The sequence below is a fragment of the Solenopsis invicta genome, chromosome 6, assembly GCF_016802725.1.
Source record: "Solenopsis invicta isolate M01_SB chromosome 6, UNIL_Sinv_3.0, whole genome shotgun sequence".
NCBI classification, from domain to species: Eukaryota; Metazoa; Arthropoda; class Insecta; order Hymenoptera; family Formicidae; genus Solenopsis; species Solenopsis invicta.
The window spans coordinates 25,208,288-25,230,879 of NC_052669.1; the positions used below are offsets into that span (position 1 = coordinate 25,208,288).

At 32.4% G+C, this 22,592-nt stretch overlaps 2 protein-coding genes and 1 long non-coding RNA gene across 7 annotated transcripts in view; 2 read left to right on the forward strand and 1 right to left on the reverse strand.

Annotated features, from left to right (window-relative positions):
- LOC105200497 overlaps positions 1 to 7,804 on the forward strand; it is a 58,121-nt gene extending 50,317 nt beyond the window's left edge. For both annotated transcript variants that reach the window (XR_003268643.2, XR_003268644.2), the window contains exons 3-4: positions 7,202 to 7,364; positions 7,668 to 7,804. This is a non-coding gene — a long non-coding RNA (uncharacterized LOC105200497). The remainder of the gene's footprint in view (positions 1 to 7,201; positions 7,365 to 7,667) is intronic.
- Positions 1,450 to 20,524, reverse strand: LOC105200500 (probable phospholipid-transporting ATPase IF). Of its 3 annotated transcripts, none has more exons than XM_039451002.1 (20): positions 20,403 to 20,524; positions 18,586 to 19,789; positions 9,991 to 10,095; positions 9,540 to 9,794; positions 8,565 to 8,714; positions 8,155 to 8,450; positions 7,745 to 7,959; positions 7,068 to 7,354; positions 6,608 to 6,787; positions 6,297 to 6,444; positions 5,977 to 6,119; positions 5,529 to 5,768; positions 5,003 to 5,145; positions 4,720 to 4,879; positions 4,321 to 4,629; positions 3,797 to 3,983; positions 3,502 to 3,647; positions 3,126 to 3,229; positions 2,807 to 3,026; positions 1,450 to 2,445 (listed from the first exon to the last, which is right to left on the reverse strand). In XM_039451002.1, the coding sequence occupies exons 2-20, from the start codon at positions 18,655 to 18,657 to the stop codon at positions 2,395 to 2,397; spliced, it is 3,411 nt and encodes a 1,136-aa protein (XP_039306936.1). In that variant the 5' UTR covers positions 18,658 to 19,789; positions 20,403 to 20,524; the 3' UTR covers positions 1,450 to 2,394. The 3 variants fall into 3 exon arrangements, with proteins under 3 accessions (XP_039306936.1, XP_011166374.2, XP_039306937.1); XM_011168072.3 differs by having other exon boundaries at positions 19,509 to 19,789; positions 20,403 to 20,523; XM_039451003.1 differs by having other exon boundaries at positions 9,548 to 9,694; positions 19,509 to 19,789; positions 20,403 to 20,520.
- LOC105200498 (2-oxoglutarate dehydrogenase, mitochondrial) lies at positions 10,394 to 18,556 on the forward strand. 2 transcript variants are annotated; one of them, XM_039451004.1, is made up of 15 exons: positions 10,394 to 11,143; positions 11,449 to 11,546; positions 11,623 to 11,904; positions 12,535 to 12,745; positions 12,871 to 13,048; positions 13,193 to 13,308; positions 13,385 to 13,524; positions 13,676 to 13,821; positions 14,081 to 14,270; positions 14,347 to 14,568; positions 14,974 to 15,250; positions 15,626 to 15,711; positions 15,930 to 16,250; positions 17,181 to 17,465; positions 18,030 to 18,556. In XM_039451004.1, exons 1-15 carry the CDS (start codon positions 10,750 to 10,752, stop codon positions 18,228 to 18,230), a joined length of 3,147 nt encoding a protein of 1,048 aa, XP_039306938.1. In that variant the 5' UTR covers positions 10,394 to 10,749; the 3' UTR covers positions 18,231 to 18,556. The 2 variants fall into 2 exon arrangements, with proteins under 2 accessions (XP_039306938.1, XP_025990141.2); XM_026134356.2 differs by lacking the exon at positions 11,449 to 11,546 and having other exon boundaries at positions 11,005 to 11,143.
- Positions 20,525 to 22,592: the final 2,068 nt, after the last annotated feature.

Genomic DNA, 22,592 nt, shown 5'->3' on the forward strand with positions numbered 1-22,592 from the left:
TTGATTGATTGCCGATGAATCTTCTGTTATGAAATACGAAATATGTATGAAAAATGAATGAGAACATACAGAATATGATTTATAAACATCGCATGCGACACGTAGAAGCCAATAAATCATTCATAATGCTAACATAAAAATATTTATCAGAAATGGTTGAGCTTTACGTCTATTCACTGAGGTTTTTTTTACTCACAATCAGTATGTGTATTATCTACCATATAAATGGTGAATGGTTTTTTGGAATTCCTGTATATACTCTATATATAAAACACGCACATACACATAAAATACATAATAAAAAATGTATTATATATATTTTTATTATCATTACATTATTATTATAATGATAATAAAATATAAATATGTACACTTTATTTTTTTTTATATCTGGATGAAAATCTCGACAAGAAACGATTTTTAAATTTAATTTAATACTTTTGCACTTGGTAATTTATAGATTTCAAAAGCACCTGGTCTAGTGATCCATTTTTTAATATTTTGAGCGGTCTCAAAATGCATTGAATTAAATAAATCGGACGATCGTTTTCGCAATCACAATCGCATGTTACGTGTCGGCGCGTTGATGTAGCACTGTCAGCACCAGTTCCGTATATATTATTTCTAATACCACTGGATCGATTGCACGTAAAAAGTATCGCGAGTACTATACTGGTGGGATATTTATTTTATGAAACTGTCAAGAGACTTCTTTAGCATAGTTCACGTGTGCTCTGATTCTACTATCGAATTGGATACGAAATATGTCAAATAAGCATATCTATTTTTACGATGATAGTTGGCGAGTATCTGAGCTTTGCTCGCTTTGCTACATGCGCTGTGTCCCTCTTTTCTGCTTCCTTGAAAACACAGTATTATATGTCTGCAGTTCATGCTTTTTAATTAAAAAAAAGATCAATATTATGTGCATAAGTGCGGCAGAAATAAGTGCGAAAAAATATTGATTTATACAATTCGATTTTTAATTTTGAACACATAATGCTGGACGGAACATATTCTCATGAGCAATTTGTTAGAAAATGGTATTATTTTGTTATTGTAATTGTATAACTGCATATCCTATATATATTAAATTCTGCCGCAAAAAAATTCATATTTATACTAAATAAAGCCGAAAAGAAAATGCGAAAGACTTTAATACATTTTTTTTCATTTAGAGAAATTATTTAATACCCAGCAAACAAGGAGACGCTCTAATAACCTCTTATTGATGTTAGAGACATCATTAAGGCGTTATTAACACGTCGCTTGACGTCACTTTGTTTACTGGATCTAAAGGTTGATAAAGAAATATCTTTCTCTCTAATATATTAATAATTTAAACTAGCCAAGAGAGAAATTATCATCTTGGAAATAAAAACTGCAGCTCGTTTATTTAATTTATGTTTATTTACATTATAAATAAATAAAAGCAGATATTGTGTAAAAAATAGAAAATTTGCATATTATATGTTTATTAAATATCACATGTGCATACGTATTTATGTACACGTACACTGATCGTAAGCCGCACTTACAATTAATATTTGTAATATATACAATTGATACTTAAAGTTATACATATATTAGAAAACATTTGTACATATTAACAAATATACAATCCATTAATAAATTATTTTGTTTACAATCATAGTTTGTACTTTGTAAAATGTTTGTTGTTAAAATTATACGATGACAAAAGATATATTAAAAGATCTATTCTCGCAATTTAACGCAAAAACACATATTTTGAAACTTTATTATACAGTGGAACTATCTTTCTCTTTTGATAAGGTTTGTTGCATATATTTGTTGCATTGCTGGTCTTGTTTATAATGTTACACATTTAATAAACTTGCAGAGAATTATGTTAATAAATTAATGAGTAGTCATAATGATGATTGAACGTATTTTCACAAACAGATGCATAGACGTTATATCACATTTGTTTATGTCTATATGTGTGTGCCATCGTAATGCATAGCTGCTACCTATCTTTGTACAGAAATTAATTTTAACGACTAGTATCTCGCTAAATTATAACAATTTACGAGCATCGTGTCTAGTTCAACATTCACGCGAAATTTTTTCTTCCTTTTTTATACATTATCAATATTAATATTAATTAGTAATGATAATTAATATTAACATTTTGTTATATTATTTTTATTATATTTTCTTTTTTTGAATATTGTAATAAAAAATAATTAGTATTGAAATCTTGTCTGATTTTATCATATCAATTAACACTTACGCTCATTCAATAATACAGTCGTATCAGCAACTTAAATTATACCTATGAAATGAATCGTAAATGAGGTGCTACTCTAGATAATTACTTCTTCGTTTAAATGGATAATACTGAAGCATTTAAATGACTGCTTTTCCAACGTATTATTTCCTCTTCAATGAAAGGCTATCTCTCCAAGGAAATATGCGATGTCTCTAATAACAAGTTATACTTATTTAATAATACAGTTTAATTTATTATTTTTTAATTAAAATACGTGATAAATAATTGAATATACTGTTTAAGTAAATTAGCTTATAGACGGCAAAAATTTAATATTCAAGATCTATCTAAAGCCAATCTAAAATTAAATGTGAATTCTAATGCTAAACAGCTGATCATTTTAAAATAGATTTTATGCATTTAAGTGTACCAAACATATTATTAAAGCATATTTAGTCTGCGATCATCAGTTTTGTAAACAGATGGATTTATTTCTAGAGCTCTAAATATATCGTTGGCTGTCTCTTCAAAAAATCAAACACCGATAATTGCATGAATTACATTTATACATACCACTTGCCACGAACCGTATGCGTCGTCGTCACTGCAGGTTATAATTTGCGGTGGTTCTTCGTTTCTACGAAGTATCTTTATTGGCCTGTACGTGACATTATACGTAGTCCATAAATAGTCAGGTATTAAGCAAGCAACGATGATGAATACAGTAATTAACCAGAACGAAGGCGACTTTAATAATATTTGAAAGACCCCGAACATATCGCCATCGTATTTTCTGAAAAGACGCGAATGTAAAAGAGTTTTCGTGAATAATTTTTACTTGCAAATATAAATATGTTGCAATTTTTTCGAACGTTGCACCCTTTGTACTTACAGATGTATGGCTGAGTAGCCAAAAGTGCTCGCGAAAAATACCACTTCAGATAGTATTACACTGAAAACAAGCGGGATTGACCAATATAAACTGCGTAACAATATCTGAAACAATATTATTGTCAGCAATGTGTGAAACTATTAGAATAATTAACAGCAATTTATCGCGTTGAATTATTTGATTATAATCAAGTATTACACGAATAAAAATTCAGATTTTTTTATTGGAAATATCAAAATATGTGAATTGTTCGGTTATTAAAGATATTTAAGATATATTGAATTTTTTACTAAACTAAATATTTTGCGCTTGTTAGAATAAACAAATGTTTTACAATTTTAATCCATTGTACAAACAACACCTATACGTTACGTACCTGCAGATTTGCTAGCAAAGTGACTATATGAAAAATGCATGTGCTGTAAGTCCATTGATCAACCGATGTGTTGTCGTATAGATATGTAGGATTGATATATGTTACAGCAAATACTGTAAAATACGTTACGCTTGTATGCCATAATCCTAAAAAGAATAATATGATGCAGTTAGTATTTTATTGTATCAAAATTTTTCATACAAATGACTTACAAAAAGTTTGTTAATAAAAAATAAATAACAATAAATAAATATTTAATAATAATAAAATAATATAATATTAATATCGCACGAACCCAGGATCATCCATGCTATGAATTGATTCCATGACATTAAATAATTATTTTTATTCAATTTATACAAATATGGATACTTCATGAGTTTCTTCGCATTGTAATTTTGTTCCAATAATCCGTACATCAATATCGGAAGTGACGTGAATATTATGTTATATCCCATTAGAAACATACCGTCATAAAGTTCCTATAAAAATATATTTTTATATAAATTCTCCAGTTATAAAATCTATACAAATATAAGATTTTCTTTTATAATTTCCACAAAAATAAGAATGTACCTTTTTAATTTATATTGTGTAATATTGCCAAATTATTAGACAATAAAATTTATAAAAAATATACATGAATTAAGTGATGAAATTGTTTATCAATTTACAAATTGAAAAGTAAATCTGCTTTGAATCGAATACACGATGGTATATAAAAAAAAGAACTAATTTATTCACACGTTGCGGGAACAGGATCAGGCTCTTTGACTTGTGATAGAAAGAAAAATATATGGATAGCGATATTGTTCTTACCTGTGTGGAGAAACCGTTGTGTATGCTAAAAAACACCTGCGGCGTTATGAACACCACATTCTTATAGAAGAAGAACTGCATCAGGATGCTGATGCGTAAGTAATACCACTGCCCGTGCACCAACAACGCTTTTCTGAGATACTTGAATTTTGTAAAAGCAAAGTCGGCGGATATCGACGCCTGGCGACCCTCTTTCCCCAATATTCCGATACCCACGTGCGCTTCCTGTATCATCGAGACGTCGTTACCGCCGTCGCCGATGGCTGCGGTGTGCGGACGGTTTCGTGACGTTTTTATTAGATGCACAATCTGCAGAAATAAGCGATATTTAATTAGCATTCTTAATAATTTTTTTGCGTCTCTATGCGCAGCGTTTAAGGAAGCGGATAGAATTCAAACCTCGCTCTTTTGCAGAGGTGTTAGCCTGCAACAGACAACCGCCTCGCAGGACATTCCGACGGATTTAAATAATTCTGGACAATTTCGTAATGTCGCCACCATGCTGACACCGTCTATTATCAAACCGTACTGCTTGTACGGTTCTAGTTTTACTTTCCGGCTATAAGATATATAATTTATACAGCAGGGCTGATATATTTTAAATTATATAAAAAAGAATTGTCGAGAATTCACGAAAATATGGGAAATAATGTAAAATTTTGGACGTGCAAACTACACTCACTCGTAAGATGTAAGAATCAGGAAGCAGGTTTGTTCCGAGGTCTCCTCCATCAGTCTTAAAACCTCGGTACCTTTTTTGAAATGGCCGCACAGGAAAGCGATGTTTTCCGCAGTCTCTGCCTTATCTCCAGTAAGCACCCATATCTAAAAAAAAAAAAAAAAATATGCTTGCGATTATTTCCCAAGGCTAATTCAGTTAATTTAATTAATCACTTACTAGTACTTTCAACATTTTATCTTAAATTATATTCTTAAGAAGTTATTTTGATACGCAGAGCTATTATGACATAAAAACTCTCTTAAAAAGTATGAATGTTTAAATAATACTATTGAAATAACTAAATATAACATATTGAAATAAAAGAAATGTACAAAGATAATTAAATTAATTCTTTGAAAAGTTACAAAATCTAGAGTATAGTTTCAAAAACTGACAAAACTATAACAGAAGTTATATTGAATATACACAACGTGGATGGTAAAGGATTCCTTTGGCAATCCACACAAAGGCGGTGCAATGAACTAACTTTGATGCCAGCGACTCGTAAGCATTCCAAGGTCTCTTGCACCTTGTCCTGCAGGCGATCCTCTACCGCAGTTACTCCGAGCAAATTGAGCCCGCTCTCCATAAGATTGTACGCGCGCGTTATCTGCGTCTCTCTCTCCGGACCGATCATCTGTCTGGCCTGCTCGATATTCTGCATTAGGCTCTCGTATTCGTGCTCGTTCATCTTCTTGTACCCCACCACCAGCGTTCGTAGACCTCTCTAAAAGTTAAAAGATTTCGATAGCTTCTATACAATGTAAAACACAATTGCAACAAGCAGTATGATGAAAAAGTATTAGGGATTTTTTGTGCAGGTATAGGAAAATTTTTCTCGAAATTGTCGCGACAAGAGAAAAAAAGAGAAAAAGTTCTCTGCAGTCTTTAGTTCTACCTTTAATTCTGCAATTATCGCAAACGGAGTAACGAACCATAGAGAAATCGGTGACGTGTTCGGCGGTCCTCTCTATCGTTCCTTTAGTTATCAACGGCATAACAGCCGAGTCCGCACCCTTACAGTACAGCCAGACATCTCCTGACGAGTCTTTCACTATTACTGACATCCTCTTGCGTTCTGTTCAAGTTGCGTAATTAACGTCATTATCGCTATTAAAACTATACTGGCTAAAATCTTAAGATTTGAATTTGAATAATTTAAATATCTCATTGCACAAACCCTAATCTCTCATAATTATGATTTGATATTAAATTTATTTAGCTCTGATCTATTCTGATATTCACGATTACGTACCGGAGTTGAACTCCAATATATCCAACTTCTGGAAGATATAAATGCTCCTGTTGATCTTGATGTGCATCTCCTTGTTAGTATTCTTTAACAAAACAACGCCGCACCTGGCACTTGCCTCCACCAACGCCTTTTCGTCTGCCGATGCCGCCTACCGTATGTCATACGAGTGTTTGTAGATCTTTTTACATTCAACCGCACTTGTTTACGTTGCGTTTTAGATAGAAGTCATTAGCGAGGTCTTATCGGAGAACGCAGTACTTCGAATTAAACGTTGACGTAGCTGTTATTTTTAAACAAGCTGTTATTTTTACCTGATACTCCGGCAGATCCGGATGCATCATCAACGAGCTGTTGACCCTGGTGACTTTTTTTAATCTGAAGCTCTCGCGGAATTCAGTGCGTCTGGCAATGATCTCGGGTCGTAGGCTCGGCGGTGCAATTTGGACTACATGGCACAGCGATATGCCCATCATAAAATGCAAAATGTTACCCTAAAAATAGTGATTTTTTTTTTGTAACAACTGAACTAAAATTATTGTCTTTAGCAATTATGATACTACTAGTCACAATAATCATTTATATTAATAAGATACAATATACCGTTATTGATTATTATTTTTTTATTTATTATAGTTGACAGTAATTAATGTAATGTAATTACTAATTCAATACGCTATAATTGTTATCAAATATTAATGGTAATTAATATTTCTTTTATGAACGATAAATAATTTTTCTTTTTTTTATTAATAATATACGTTTTTTTTTTACCTCCCAAGATGATAATTTGGTACTCTCTTCCTCGTTTCCGTTTGGCGGCAATAAATAAAGATTTCCATCGCAATCTTTCTCCATATACACATTGCCATCGATTGAGCAGCGTCTGAATATCATCAAATTTTCAGTAAGCGTGCCAGTCTTGTCGGTAAACAGATACTCAACCTGGCCAAGTTCTTCGTTCAAGTCTGATGAATTGGCAATTGCTGGTTGATCGTTTTTCTTATCGTACATGTCCAAGTCCCAGCCGATGAAAAAGGAGCCGAGAAACTTTTGCAGTTCTGTTAACACGTACGTAAATCTTTATCGTAAAATATACATTATGTAATCTTTTTACAAATATTTTTGTTTTATAAATATGCACGTCTTTACACGAAGAAAATTTTCTCTTAAAATTTATCTTCGAAATATAATGGTATTCATATAGATTTGGAAGAATTTTATTATACTTGTTGTATATATAAAAGATTAGAGTTTATTAAAAGTAAAATTTTTGATTTTGTGAGAATAAATTTTAAGAGAAAATTGTCTCTATGTATATATGCGTATGTTTCAGAGAAGATGTATTAATTTAATTAATTTTAAATATTTCAGAAATACATTTGCTGAATAGAAATAAAAATAATTTTAACAGTCAAACAGAAGGAAACTGTGAAGTAGGATTGTCTTACCAGCGGTGGAGTACAATGATATCGGCACGATATAATTGAATAAGATAAGGAAGTTTAGAATATCTTCAATTAACGACTGAAAAGTGATTTTAGGCTGTGGACCTAGGTAAATTTCCCATTTTTGAAAGGTTTGAACGTATAGCTTCAGCATGGTACACATCAACACTTCAATCAACAGTATCACGACATATACAATAAGATACTTATTGATAGATCTACGAATGATAACGTTCAGATAAGTAATAAAATTGAACTGCAGATTATCTTTAGATACAAATATTTTTTTAAGCCATTTCAAATTACATTTTTAAAAGCAGTGGTAGTAGCGAAAATATGAACGAAAGATTTAGCAGAAGCTAAATAGCAATATCGGTCAAGTTTTTATAAATTAAAGCATGGACTTTAATTACCTTTCGGCAGTGGAGAATTTATTGCTGACTATCTTTGAATTAAGCGACAATTTTGTATCCCGTCCGGTGTAAACCGCGCATCCTACCACAAACTCGGTGTCTTTTAGTCTAGATCCGCGTAGCATAATATTCTCTATTGTCAAGTGTCCACTGGTTGTTTCGCTGCCGTTGTTAATTTCGAGTTTGCCGTGAAAATTGTAAAGATTGGCCATAGGTTGCTGGCACGTAATCGTCGCTTGCATCGCCACTACTTGCGGAAGCGGTATCGTCGAGACCACTTTCGGGACATTTAACATCTAAAATTATAACGAATACATTATGGCACAAGAAATATTTTTATTTAGAGATATAAAAAAAATTATATGCTAAAACATAAGCCTTGTAAAAAATGCGAATGTAAAGATAATTACCTTTAAATTCGTTTCGCCATCGAGATTGGACGTCGTGACGTAACAACATCCCGGAGTCTCGCTATAAAGGAGAACGATATCACAAGGCACATCCTCGTCTCGAGAGACTTTTACAAGATCGCCTACTACTATTTGCTCGCAATATATGTCCTGCAACATGTCGTATATTATTTATTATTATGAAAAATAAGGCTGTCCTTGATCTAACGATTCTAGATTTTAGGCTGTCAGAAGGTATTCTAATTTTACTTTAATCCTTAAATCAGAGAAAAATTATATCATTGAAAAATCATATAATTGATATGTAAACTGCAAAAATATTTTATAAATATATATTAAAAATCTTATAGGAAATGTACAGACATATAATATGTCCCGAAATTAAATGTCAACTTCCAGAGCGTAGAGGATTAATAAACTAAGAGAAAAAGTCCTTTAAAGATTGCTTTTTCTTCATTTTGGAGAAATTCGCAACAATATATTTTTACCGTGACCAGATTTTTTACCCGAAAGAAATCTAATGGTGTTAGATCAGATGATGGCGATGGCCAAGGTACTGCTTCTTTACGTCCAGTCCATCGTCGTAGAAAATTTTTATTCAACCAAGATCGAGTAGTTTTGCCATAATAAGTTGAACACTCATCGAGCTGGAACCACATTCTTTGTTGCAGGAGGGAAATGTTTTCTAAGTAATTAGAAAAGTCGTTTCCCAAAAAAATCGGCATTTTTTGGTCAAAAATGAAAACTTTTTATTTGTTTCTTTACGATTTTCTCCAAAACGAAACAAATCTCTAAAGGACTTTTTTTAGTTTATTAATTTCCTATATGTTCCTAAAATTTTGACATTTAATTTTGGGACACCCTATCTAGTAAATAATGGTACATGTACATTTTGTTTCTATTTCCCTAAACATAGAAATTAATGGAACTTTAAAATTGGGATATCGAAATTAGTAAGTAACACTTGCGACGAACCTGCGTACATTTGTTACGGATGACACTGACTGATCTCCGATTGTCTCGTTTATCCGTCTTGTAACGTAAAAAATCTTCGTATCCCTGTTTAATTGCGGTCACCAGGATGACAAACGCCAGGGGTAAGGCGCTGGTTATCGGCGAAATTGGTGATTCTATTAAAATTGCGATTATCATCGTGAGCAGGAAATAAAAGTTTGCCACTCGTCGAAATTGCTCAAAGAGATTCTTTGGAATAAAGTTCCATATCGTGTACTGCAGATTAAAGAGAGATAAATTATCATTACATAAGATTATTATCATCCGTTATTTTTAGATAAGAGTACTAGGAATAATATTGATCGCCATTTTGAGTTATTAATTAAAACGTTATTAATCGATATTTATTTACTTTACTTTTTTAATATTAAATTTTTTTAATTTTATAAGAGATAAAGGAAATAAGAAATACCTTGTGCGATACGACTCGATTGCTAGCGAAATGTCTTTCCTGTGGATCATTTCCACAATTAATCTTCACAACTCTGTGGTCGCTAAGTACCGAGGATGTCGTACCCTGTAAACGAACGAATGTTAGTTTAATTCGTATGTAATTGTGAATTGAATCTGAACAGGTTGAATTCTTGATTGTTGAATCTTGATTGTTAAGATTGAAGTTTTTGTAAAATGTTTAGAGATACTTAGTAGACTTATTAATTAAATTCTTAGATTTACTAAATTATACACTATATTTTTGTTTATATTTGTTTATAATTTAAAACTAAGTATTTGATACTTAGTTTTTTTTAAATGCATTAAATTAAATTGTATTATTAAACTAGACAAATTAATTTGTCAAGATAAAATGATATACTGTAAATAATAAATTTTTTTTAATAATTTGAAGAAAAGCAACTTGTTTTGATGAAAATTTAAGCGTTGGTATAAGATGTTTCTGAAGTATTTCCAAACAATAGAAACATGAATTTTGTTTCAAGTCTTTTTCTGAGCTCTCATTCGAAACGAAGATCAATCGCGAATCTAGCTACAACCATGATGTAGAAGTCGAAAGGTTAATCGAAATTACATAATGACATGAAGTGATATCGTGCATAAAATTATCTATTTGCTCGAGCAATTCTGTGAGATCAAATTTTCAAAATTTCTCGGTAGTTTAAAATAATTTCTTACGCGTTCTATTACTCGTCTGTGATTTGTGACAAATGGGGCGATGTACGCGAAAGCGCAACGTTATCGAAGCGCACAATCCGTTGTGTCGTGTTTGTACCGACAATTCGTGTACTACCTTCACCCAAACTGGGGAAATTCTAAACGTAGATCTATTGCTGAGCAACTTTACAAAAATAACCCGGCGCGCCGCAAACACGACAGTGGCAATGGCGACAGAAAGGACAATGTGCTTAACATGATCAATAGCCAGTACTTAGACCACATGTACAGGGCGTGGCTGGAAAATCGAAAGTCCGTGAACTCCTCGTGGGATTCATATTTTAAATTGATCCATGCGGAAAGCCCTAAGGTCTCTCAAACCAAGCCCAGTTCGATGCGCGTCAGTTCGTCTCCTAAGTTAATGTCATCAAGCTTCGGAGGGCAGTCGGGCAAGAGTAAGTTTTGATAAATTCCATTGCATTCCTTTCTTAGATTAACATTAGGGGCTTACTCAATTCATACATAATTAGTATTAAAATCAAAACATTAATCTCAATCATAATTTATACAATTTAAAATTAATTTTGTGATGTATAGAATTGAAAACTTTAATATTACATAATGTATCACGTCGTCTGATTATAGAGAGAAAAATATCATAATAGCCATGATTATGCAGTCATCTTATTGGTTAATTAGAATTACTACTAATTATTGTTTTTGGATAATCGCCTAACAGAGCTGTTGTTTCCAAAAAAAGCCGATGATAGAGTTCGGGGAAAATCTGATAGTCAGATGCAGGGGGATCAATACATAATCGGCGCACTTGAAATCAATGCCACTATTCGAGCCTACCAAGTATTATATCTATTTCTCGAAAATCTTGGACGCTCTCATATCTCCGCATATCGACGTTTGTTCTTTTTATTTTAAGTCACGTGGCCACTTGATAGCCGACATTGATCCTTTGGGCATACAGAATCCGGAGTCGGCAAAGCTACAGGGTACCGCGAATCTGCCACCCGCGATTGTGGTGCGGGAACATCTCAAAGGAATGACGGAGGCGGATATGAACAAGGAATTCCCTCTCGCATCCTTGACCGTTATCGGGGGTGACAAGAGGAGCTTAACGCTGCGAGAGATACTGACGAGGCTCAACAAAATTTATTGCGGCCACCTAGGCCTCGAGTACACGTACATTCATGATCTTAATACGGTATGCATGATGCACTTTTAATTTTAAAATTGATTTTAAAAACTTGATTAAAAATATAATGTAACCAGTTTTTTTGATTTCTTACTAGTAATAAGAGAAAGGGACATAAAAACCAAATAGTTTTACATCCCTTTCGCATTTCCTATATTTCACTGATTATGGACAGAAGAAATAAGATTCTACTGAAAAATTAACAGTATCATGATTGCGAGATAATTTTTATATAAATTTTTGAAAGATTGCACTTGAACGTGATATCTTGCGCTTGTTGTACAAATGTTCGTTGATAGATTAGATTATGAAACTGTTGTCTACTGATTACAGATTACACACACTCTGTTAGATAAAATATCTGTGTGAAATTATGCTTTAACTTAATGTAAGGTTTTAATTAATATTATACAAAGCAGAAACAGAGATGCAAAAAATTTTAATTTTAAAAATGAATTTTTATGTTACGTGAAAGTTTAATTAATAAAAAAATTTTTTATGCTAGTAATAAAATTGAAAGTTAGTCTAAAATTATAAAATTAGTATAAAATTTAAAGAGGCTATTGTTTAAAAAGCAATTTTTACACAAAATTTTTCATAAAGAAAATATATAGAATTGTGAATTGTGCATTTTATTAGTTGGATTGGTTGAGGCAAAAGTTTGAGATACCAGGCGCCTGGGAATTGCCCGCAGAGCATCGAAAATGGACTTGGATGAATGTAATGAGGGCCGTGAGTTTTGAGAATTTCTTAGCAAAGAAATATGGAACGGAGAAGAGATTTGGATTAGAAGGTTGCGAATCATTCATACCGGCCATGGCGGAATGCATGGAAACGTCAGCGCTACATGGTGAGTAAACCAATTTTTGAATCAAGTTTTAATTTAAGCAAAGTATTAAATCAATTTTTGAGCTTTTGTTAACGGTATATTTTTTATTTTATATTTTTCTATTTTATTCTTTATATATTTGGCAGGAGTTGAAACTATAGTTATTGGAATGGCGCATCGCGGTCGTCTAAATACCTTGACGAACATCTGCTCAAAACCGATGAGTCAGTTGTTTACTCAGTTCAACCCAATCGCTCTCGAAGGATTAGGTTCCGGTGACGTAAAGTATCATCTCGGGACACACTCGGAGAAGTTATTAGAAAGGTGAAGAAAGCCACCACAATACAAAATCGATTTTAATATGTGAATGCGTCAAAGCATCAACATTTTAAATAAACTTGTATTCCAAATCGCAAAGGGATAGTAAGCTTGAATATTTATCATGCTTAACTTATTGCGATTTTGTAGAACTAAGAAGAAAATGCTTGTCGCCATAATGGCGAATTCTTCCCATCTGGAAGCGATCGATCCAGTTATAGTTGGTCGTATTCGCGCCGAGCAAGTTGAGAAAGGTGACTCGGAATGTACGTACCGAAAATATGCATAATTTATTTTAACTATTATATATTAGACTTCTTTCAAATAAACTGGCTTTTTTAGATGGCAAAAGATCGTTAGCTATACTGGTTCACGGTGACGCCGCTTTTTCCGGACAAGGTGTAGTTTATGAAACAATGCATCTTACCGATTTACCGGAGTACACAACGGGTGGCGTCATGCACATCGTAATTAACAATCAAGTAGGGATAATGGTTTTTCTATAATGACAATGTTTTCTACAATGTTTAAATAATTGTTAAACAATTGACGAATACTAAACATAACTTGAAATAATTGTAAAGTATTAGCAGACAAAGATAATTTCTTTTAAATTTTTATTAATGATTCTAGATTGGTTTTACCACCGATCCAAGATATTCACGATCCAGTGCGCATTGTACGGATGTCGCACGTGTCGTTAATGCTCCCATTTTTCACATACATGCTGACGATCCCGATTTAGTCACTTATTGCAGCAAGGTGGCCAGCGAATATCGGTATTGAGATACTAATTTCTTAATTTTTATTTTATCAAAATATTTTGCTGTGCATTTATATTTTTGAATTTTTGAATTATTAAGTTTTAAGCGTAAAAATAACGTCAGTATTTTTTTTATAAGAAAAAATTAGACAAATAATTGTTTTTGTAGTAAAAGTTGAAAATTATTTGCAGTAAAATGTAAAATTCTATAAAAATTATGATTGTGTTGAATAATGAAAAGGATTAAAATTAAAGAAGCCTTACTTATTCATCAGGGCTACATTTCATAATGATGTGGTATTGGACATTGTTGGATACCGAAGACAAGGGCACAGTGAGATGGATGAGCCAATGTTAACTCAGCCACTTATGTATAAACGAATAAAAAACCACCCGAGTGTTCTATCCATATACACCGACAAACTACTTAAGGATGGCGTAATAACGGAAGCTTTTGCAAACGAGGTTGAGAAAGATAATAATTAATTGTTTTTAATCCTGCCCTACGTATATGCACGCACAATTTTTTCTTTGTGCACAGGAAACAGAAAAGTACATGAGCTATTGCGAGGAAGAGTTCAGGAAAGCGCAGACCATCAGTTCGATGCAAATGAGCGACTGGCACGACGTGCCCTGGACCGAATTTTTTTCGAATCAGACTCCGAAAATTAAGATATCGCCGACCGGTATTGATTTCACGACCATTAAAACGATATGCAGTGCTATATCCACTCCTCCGAAGGATATCGAGGCGCATGTTCAAGTTAGCTTCAAGACATACGAGTTATACCGTGGAAGCGAAATGGATTAATTTGTATCCTGTCTTATGTAGAAGATTTTAATTTACGACCGACATGTTATTCGTTTAATTTCCTTTGTGGAAAAATATTATTGGACTTACGAAAAAACTAACTATTGGAACTAATAGTGTGCAATATTGGATTTGAATGGTTTTCCAATAATTTTCAATAGTTTTTTTCGCGAATCCAATAATATTTTTCCATAAGAGTTATTTCACAAATTGTGATTGTTCTGTGAGTATTCTCTTCGAGTTCTTTTTCATAAAGTTTGTCAATTAGACGAAGAACGCGGGTTCATCAATCAGAATGGAACAAGTTTGTTTTCCATTTATTATCGTTTGGATTTGATCTGTCTATTAAACGTTTAGGTATTGAGGGCGATGGACAGACGAGCGAAACTCATGGAGTCTCGGCAAATTGATTGGGCAATGGGGGAATGCTTGGCTTTCCTCAGCTTGTTGAAGGAGGGTCATCACGTCAGACTGTCCGGGCAGGACGTTGAGCGTGGAACCTTCACCCAACGAATACACATCGTTCACGATCAGAGCAAAGATAAGACCTACAAGAACATCTTGCGCGACGTTTTCCCGAGACAGGCTCTATACACCGTCTCAAATTCATCGCTATCGGAATATGGCGTGTGCGGTGAGGAGAAATTAGCTAGCAATTAGATAGCTGTTGTACCATGTATACATGTCGATATCTATTTCTGCTGTGTGCTTGTCTTATTGTTAGTCACGTCATATCGATAACACATCTGTTTATTTTAGTCCATGTTTAGCGACCTTATCCAAGCAGAATAAAAGGCTATCATGACATTAAACTGATTTTAAAATAATTATTGAAAGTCGCTTTTTGATCAGTCACAATTCATTTGAATGTTATTATGTTCTGCTTGTGTAAAATCGAAGTTGGCATCTAGCAAGCTATTAATCTTTTGCAATTCAGAAAAATTTTTATAGTAGATTCAAGACAGACTTATAATATTATTGTTATAATATTCCTAATATTTAATACTAGGATTTGAATTGGGATACTCGGCTTACAACCATAATACTCTGACACTTTGGGAAGCACAGTTTGGCGACTTCTCCAATACCTGTCAAGTAACTTTAATGATTGTTATTTACGACTGTGTTCTTTACAGAAATTTGATTTGTTTTTTTTTATTAACTTTTTTTTATTAATTTTTTATTTTCAAAAATTTTACATTTTCGACAAATAATTTCCCTTTTAATTAAATAAAGCATGATTTTGAATGTAAAAATAATCGCGATATTTTGAAAAATTATATTTATGCATGCGACTCAAAATTGCTTTTTAGGTCATACTAGATTGTCTGCTATGCTCCGGACAAGCCAAATGGGGCAGACAGATAGGATTGGTACTGTTACTACCGCACGGTTTGGAAGCCCAAGGACCAGAACATTCGTCCGCGAGATTGGAGAGATTTCTTCAGCTGTGCGACGACGAGTGTACTCACATACCCGGAACGGAGCCCGATGCTCCCGCCAATGAGAGTGTCGAGCAAATCATGACAAGACAGCTTTTCGAAATAAACTGGATTGTCTGCAATCCCACGACACCCGCCAATTTGTTTCATCTTCTGCGCCGGCAGATAGTGATGCCATTCCGCAAACCGTTGGTTGGTTCAAGCTTTATTTACGCAGGATGTGCTCTTGTCGCGAGTTTTATGAGACAGTATTTTTGAAAAAATTTACAAGCATTTTCACTTTTTAAATAAAATTTATAGTTAAATTTATAAAGAAAAAGATCTGACAGTACGTACTTTTTGTTGTCTTGAAAATTTCTAAGAAGCAATAAATTTTGTTTTTATTTTATTATGTCGAAAAAATTGATGTAAATGTCTAATCAAAGAAATCGATTATTTAATGTAATAATAATTAATAATTTTTAAGAAATATGGAAATAGTATTACTAAAATCCATCACTAAATATTTTCTTTTTTTTTGCTTGTAATATTTTTTCTAAGTTTGATACTTTCGAAGAAAGATAGGACTATAAAACTGTATTTGAAAAAATTCTCTGTGTCCACATGCGGCATATTATTTTACAACACTCGTAAAATATTTTGTGACGACATTGCTTTACACAATCTGCAAAATATTGTATTACAAAAGACTAAACAATAAGATTGTCTGGCACCACCTTTGCATACACGAGTTGACTATATTGAATACTCAACTCATACTCGGAAACATTCGTCAAACATTATCTATATCTTTCTTTACTGACATTATAATATATGCGATAGCAAAAAAACTAGCCGTAGTTAACGCTACATTTATTTAAGTTATGATGTCATTTATGTTGTTTCTTAATGGCAGTTCTTTAATTTTTATTGCACGAATATCGCACGTGCGATTGTTGACGATTTAATTATTTTATCAAAGTTATTTAATTACAAAAGTTTTCTAAGATGTTTCATCAAAGTTTAAATAATATTTTTTAAGACCTGATACGACACGTGACTCGTTACAATTTTTATATTTGTTGTAATGATGAGAAAATGTAATAATCACAAATCTAATTTAATTGCATAAATGCCATTTAGGTTATTATGACTCCCAAATCATTGTTACGTCATCCGATGGCGATATCGAATTTTGAAGAGATGGGACCAGGTACGAGCTTTAGGCATGTTCTACCAAATCATTTTGAGAAACCTGCAAACGTGAAAAAAGTGTTGCTCTGTACTGGCAAAGTATACTACGATTTGATTGTCGAGCGACAGGAACGACAATTGGAAGATAAAATAGCGATTATTAGAATCGAGCAACTCTGTCCTTTTCCATATCATCTTTTCGCAGCAGAGATGGCAAAGTATCCGCAAGCAAAAGTGAGAAATTTTAAATTTAGATAACGTGCAAATTAATATTTAATCTTAAGATAATATCTACGTCTGCACAATTTTGAAATGATCAGTATTTCTCTTTTTAAATTTGCATTTTCTAATTTAACAAACAGATCTGAATTTATGCGAAAGAACGGTTTTGCTAAAGTATCTAAAAAGTATCTAAAAATTTAGCTAGATCTAAAAAATAATAAACCTTCATAATTATTTTGAAGGTTTTCCAATAAAATTATTTTCAGATTTGTATCTAGCTAATGTTTTAGATACTTCAATAAAAAATTGCTTTTTTGCTATATAGATTTTATGCTTTACGTACTTTTTTGAATTTTAAATTTTAATTTTATGTACTTTACAATTTCTGGCATTTTTCTTAAAAAAAAAAGTTGAGAAATATGCATTTTCGTCAAAGTTACAAAATTGTGTTGAAAGATCTCAAATCTAAGGCGCATACGAAAATAAGCATGGAATTGTAGAATTATTGAATATTTATTTTTTTAAATATGTTTAATTATTGGATTGAAAGATTAGATTATATTTCTGTATTTGTAGATTATGTGGCTGCAAGAGGAACATAAAAATCAAGGTGCTTATTATTATGTGAGAGATAGGATAGCCTTAGCCTTGGGAATTCCACTAGAGGATGTGAAGTACGGCGGACGGCCTGCTTCGGCTGCACCAGCAACCGGCAGCAAGATTATTCATAAAAATGAGTCTGATAACTTGATGGAAATTGCGATGAAGCTTGATTAGTTTCGTGGAAATTACTGTGAAATTACGTATTAGAAACACGATTTTCTCCTCTGAGAAAATGATTGTTGTGAGAAAATGTATTTGTATAGTGAAATGTATCGTAAAAAAAAGAGGGAAAAAATTATTTTGTTATTTTAAAATATTTATATAGGGAGAGAACAGTTTTGCTGAAGTGTGTAAAAAATCAGCTAGATATAAATCTAAAAATAATTATATTGGATCTTTAAAATAACTATTTAGCTAAATTTTTAGATACTTGAGCAAAACTGTTTATGCACAATCGATTGTTATTATCTATTTAGCTAATAATAAAAGATCTGCGACTATTTCTGATTTGTGCGTAGTTTGTACTCACTAGCAGGCACGAATATTCGGCTTTTTTCTGCGTGGCACACGTAAGAATCACTTTATTCAAATAATTCCACATTACATTTTTGTTTTTGTCACGCTTCCGGAAGACTTCCTAGATACGAGTCGCAAGGACGTACGACACGGGACTAGAGTTAAACGTTGATTAAGTCAGGGAAGTGCTAATTATTATCGGTATACACATGCAGAAGGAATTTACACCTCGAACAGAGGCCACAATTGTTAACGGCTTAAATAATTTATCTGCGGTACTGACTAACTGGCTGACCTTATTGTTTTCACTGTAAAATGACATTTATTGTATCAAGAAATTTCTTTACATCAAATATAAATTGCCTTAGATTTAGCGAGCGATAATTCTCTGTAAAAAATCTGTGAAGATATGAGTTTAAAATTGAAGGAGCGGTTGATAAGCGTCTTTATCGGATTGAGTTCAACCTGCCCGTCGTCTTCAAGTTCTTGTTCATTCGAGGAACGAACTCTGCTTATCGGAATTATTAGCTATTCTTTGTGCAGAAGATAGACAAGTCGATACGACAATGATGCGACAATGTGCTAATGTAATGTTACATGTGCTATTTTAATGTCATTGTTGAAGAAGTTCAAGTTTAATGCCCTTGTGAATATTAAAAAATCATAATATAAACGAGAAGAACGAATTCTTCGAAAAGATGTTAAATCGAAGTTTAGACATATTGTTTATCGTATTTTGAATCTGCCTTTATTTAAAAAATTTGATAATGATAATTAAAGCTTTTTGTAGATAAGATGATATAAAATTAAATTTTGCATTTCTCTTAATGTAAAGAATATCAGAATTTTGTATTCTAAGATAAGGAATTTTTAAATAAGGACAACTCACTGTTAACAAGAAATGCGTGTGTCACGCACAACATAAAAGTTTCTTACCATTTTGTCAAGTTGACTTTCAAAGCGATGCGCGTGGATTTTTAGCAACAAAAGGAACGTGCCACTCGGTTGAAAGTTTTTTCTCTTTATTTTTACACTTACACTTTGATAAAAAAAACACTTTTCATCGTACAGTCATCACATCCCCTTTGACTGTTGAATAAAAATATTCTCCACGACACAATACTGCCCACCAAAATCAAAATCGATTCGACAGTTATATTTGATCCTTCTACAGTAGTTCTCTGCTATCGTCTAGGTAATTGTTCATGCGGCATGCACTGTAAACAAATTTACTATCCTGAATAATGTATGCATGTAAGATACATTTTTATTGCATACATGACAAGCAGATGGTTGTTATTGCAACGTGCGTATGAAGTGATTTAAATAATAAAATTAAGAGTAACTATTTTAATTGGCTAATGAATAAATAATTATTTTAATCAACAGTAATAAATAGATAAAAAAATTTGAATTAATAAAATAAATTAATAAAAATTATTGTCATATTTTAATTATAATCTTGATAAAAAAGAGCAAGCGATTGCTAGCTAAATTAAATTAACTCAAAGTATTCAAGTTGAGTATATCTGCACGTCGCAGTAGTTCTTTTTGAATAATATCAAAATAATTTTTTCTGAACGAGAGTGGAAACGTGGAGAGATATGAATAGTTTACGAGTTGTAACGGAGATAAATCAAATTGGCTTGACATTAAAGAAACAGAAATGAAATATCAAAGAGGAAGATTTTACAACAATGATTTTACAACAAATAACAATGGTGATTGATTATTGCGTGATCGAAAACATGGAAACGTTTGATGTTATTACTCTGTATTGTTATGCAATAATTAGCATTTTTCTCTGATTTTCTTGCTTTTTTTACTTACCGGTTTTCTTTTCTTTTCTTGCAGAAAGCGGCTTTTTGACAGTAATATTTCTAATATAAGCGGAACACCGTTGAGTATCTGTCTACCTGATAGCAAAGGGAAACCGATACTGAAAATACTTTCGACCGTGACAACGGATAAGAAAATCTTTATCAAGCGATGTACGCACCCACCTTCTCTATCTTTCATTAACGCGAAACAGGACAGATAAGGCATCAAAAAAAGTTGATCATCTACTTTTTTGTCGATTCACTTCTGATTAGTGAAAGATAACAATTAACTTTGTACTGAATTTCGTGCAGGTTTATAATGAAATCGGTATTTCTTGTAATTATAAACTGAATGTACGTATTTTGTATATACATAACAAATCATTGGTACCATTTCGAACAGTTTTCTCGATGAAAAATTTACGTTTTAATCTATTATAAATTATTGCAAATTTTTGCTAATTGTTTAATTTTTTCTTGGGCATTATTTTACGTTTTTCTTATTATTTTAAAAATTATTTTTAATATTATTTTTAAAAATAACCATTTTAATAACTATATTTTTCTGCTCTTAAGCGCAGAATGTAGATGACAATGCGACTAAAACGAAAAAAATTTATGATGATAGGTGCACTTGTACTTGTGAGCAAAAACTGATAATAGATGTTATTCTTTTTTTCGAGAAGTATTCAATATCTAATAAAAGAATTTGTTCTTTGGAAATGGTTGAAGAATGCACTTTTTTGTCAGAAATAACACAGTTTTTTGAAAGCTTAAAATTATCAATACCCTTGAATTTCAATTCAATCTTTTTTTTATATAATAGTATGATATAAATAAAATCCTGTATCTTTTCGTACAATATGATAGTATCTTCTTTAATAGATTTTTCAAATCTTATCTGCGGTTTTTTATCGTTAGACAGTACTTGATACATTCTTAATTTTACTGTTAATGATATTCATTATTTTTATTTTTATTTAAATTTCAATAAAATCAAGTTATGTCTACATAGATTATTTATGTTTACACGAATCTTTTCCATGTAGACAATACAAGTAATGTAAATTATTGTAAATTGATTAATGAAGAAAAACGTAATTAAATAATAACATTTTTAATATATTTGATTGTAGTATTGATAAAGTAAAAATATAATAAACAATATTAATAATTTAATTAACATAATTTTTACTACTTCTATATTTTTTATAATTTATAGTTTATTGTTTTTATAGATGACGCGTAAAAAATTTAATTTACATAATTTACATTATATACACCTAATGTATTTATATTTTACGTGTAAATACCTAATTTTGATTTTTTTTTTTTGTTTCTTTTTCCCGTTGGGAAAAAGGCAATCGGCACAAGTCAGTAAAATAACTGATAACTTATTTAAAATAATAAGAAGTTACTTAAAATAATGAATGCTAAATAATATTTTTATTTTATTTTAAATACTCATTTTGAATAATGGCGCTTATTTAAATACGACCGACCCGTGATGGCAACGAAGTTGGCTGCGCGTCGCATATTCAAATCCGCCAAACCGCCAGTTGAAATTTTCTCGTAAAAACGGCGTGACGGCGGAGGATGGCTCGCGGTATTCGCGATCTCGTATCATCGCATTTCTCGTTTGTTCTTTTTCTCATGTGTGTGGCGGATTGGGTCGCGAGCGGGAGTACCGTGGAAAGTGCGATTAATCGTATTTTTGTAAGCAAGCGCGAATAATCTCGGAATTTCGTACGTGGGGTACGCGATTGTTGCATTCGCGACATCATGGCGGGTCCGCTGCCGGTGCTTCGTGTCGCGCAAGTGTGGCGATTCGCGTGTGCTCGATGCTCGGTGTGTCTTCACAAATGAAGAATATTGTCCCAGTGTCGTGATATATGTGTCAGATATTAATCTGCATTGGTAAAGTGGAGTTTCAGTGCTCAGTGTCTTCTTGGAGCATTACGCTCCGAGTATGGTGGTTGGAGTAATTACGTTCGGAGTATCGCGCCGCGAAGAAGCTACCCAGGCGAGAAGCTGAGAGGAGGAGGAGGCCCGGGGAGGCTTCCTGCACCGGCGGAGCAACCCTGGGTGAGCAATTGTACATACATTTTTACTGTGTTTGCGCGATTAATTGCACAGAATGATCGTTTATCTGAGTATTTACGCAATTTACGTAAGAGGGAAAGAGACAGAGGGAAAAGGT

Bases quoted from the DNA above. Each gene is read 5' to 3' on its own strand.
- LOC105200498 (XM_039451004.1), top strand. From the start codon at position 10,750: ATGTACGCGAAAGCGCAACGTTATCGAAGCGCACAATCCGTTGTGTCG. The intron at 11,905-12,534 runs GTATGCATGATG...GCATTTTATTAG, and splicing joins ACATTCATGATCTTAATACG to TTGGATTGGTTGAGGCAAAA. The intron at 14,569-14,973 runs GTTAGCTTCAAG...TTAAACGTTTAG, and splicing joins ATATCGAGGCGCATGTTCAA to GTATTGAGGGCGATGGACAG.
- LOC105200500 (XM_039451002.1), bottom strand. From the start codon at position 18,657: ATGTGGAATTATTTGAATAAAGTGATTCTTACGTGTGCCACGCAGAAA. The intron at 8,451-8,564 runs GTAATTATCTTT...TTATAATTTTAG, and splicing joins ATGGCGAAACGAATTTAAAG to ATGTTAAATGTCCCGAAAGT. The intron at 7,355-7,744 runs GTAAGACAATCC...ACGTGTTAACAG, and splicing joins ATCATTGTACTCCACCGCTG to AACTGCAAAAGTTTCTCGGC.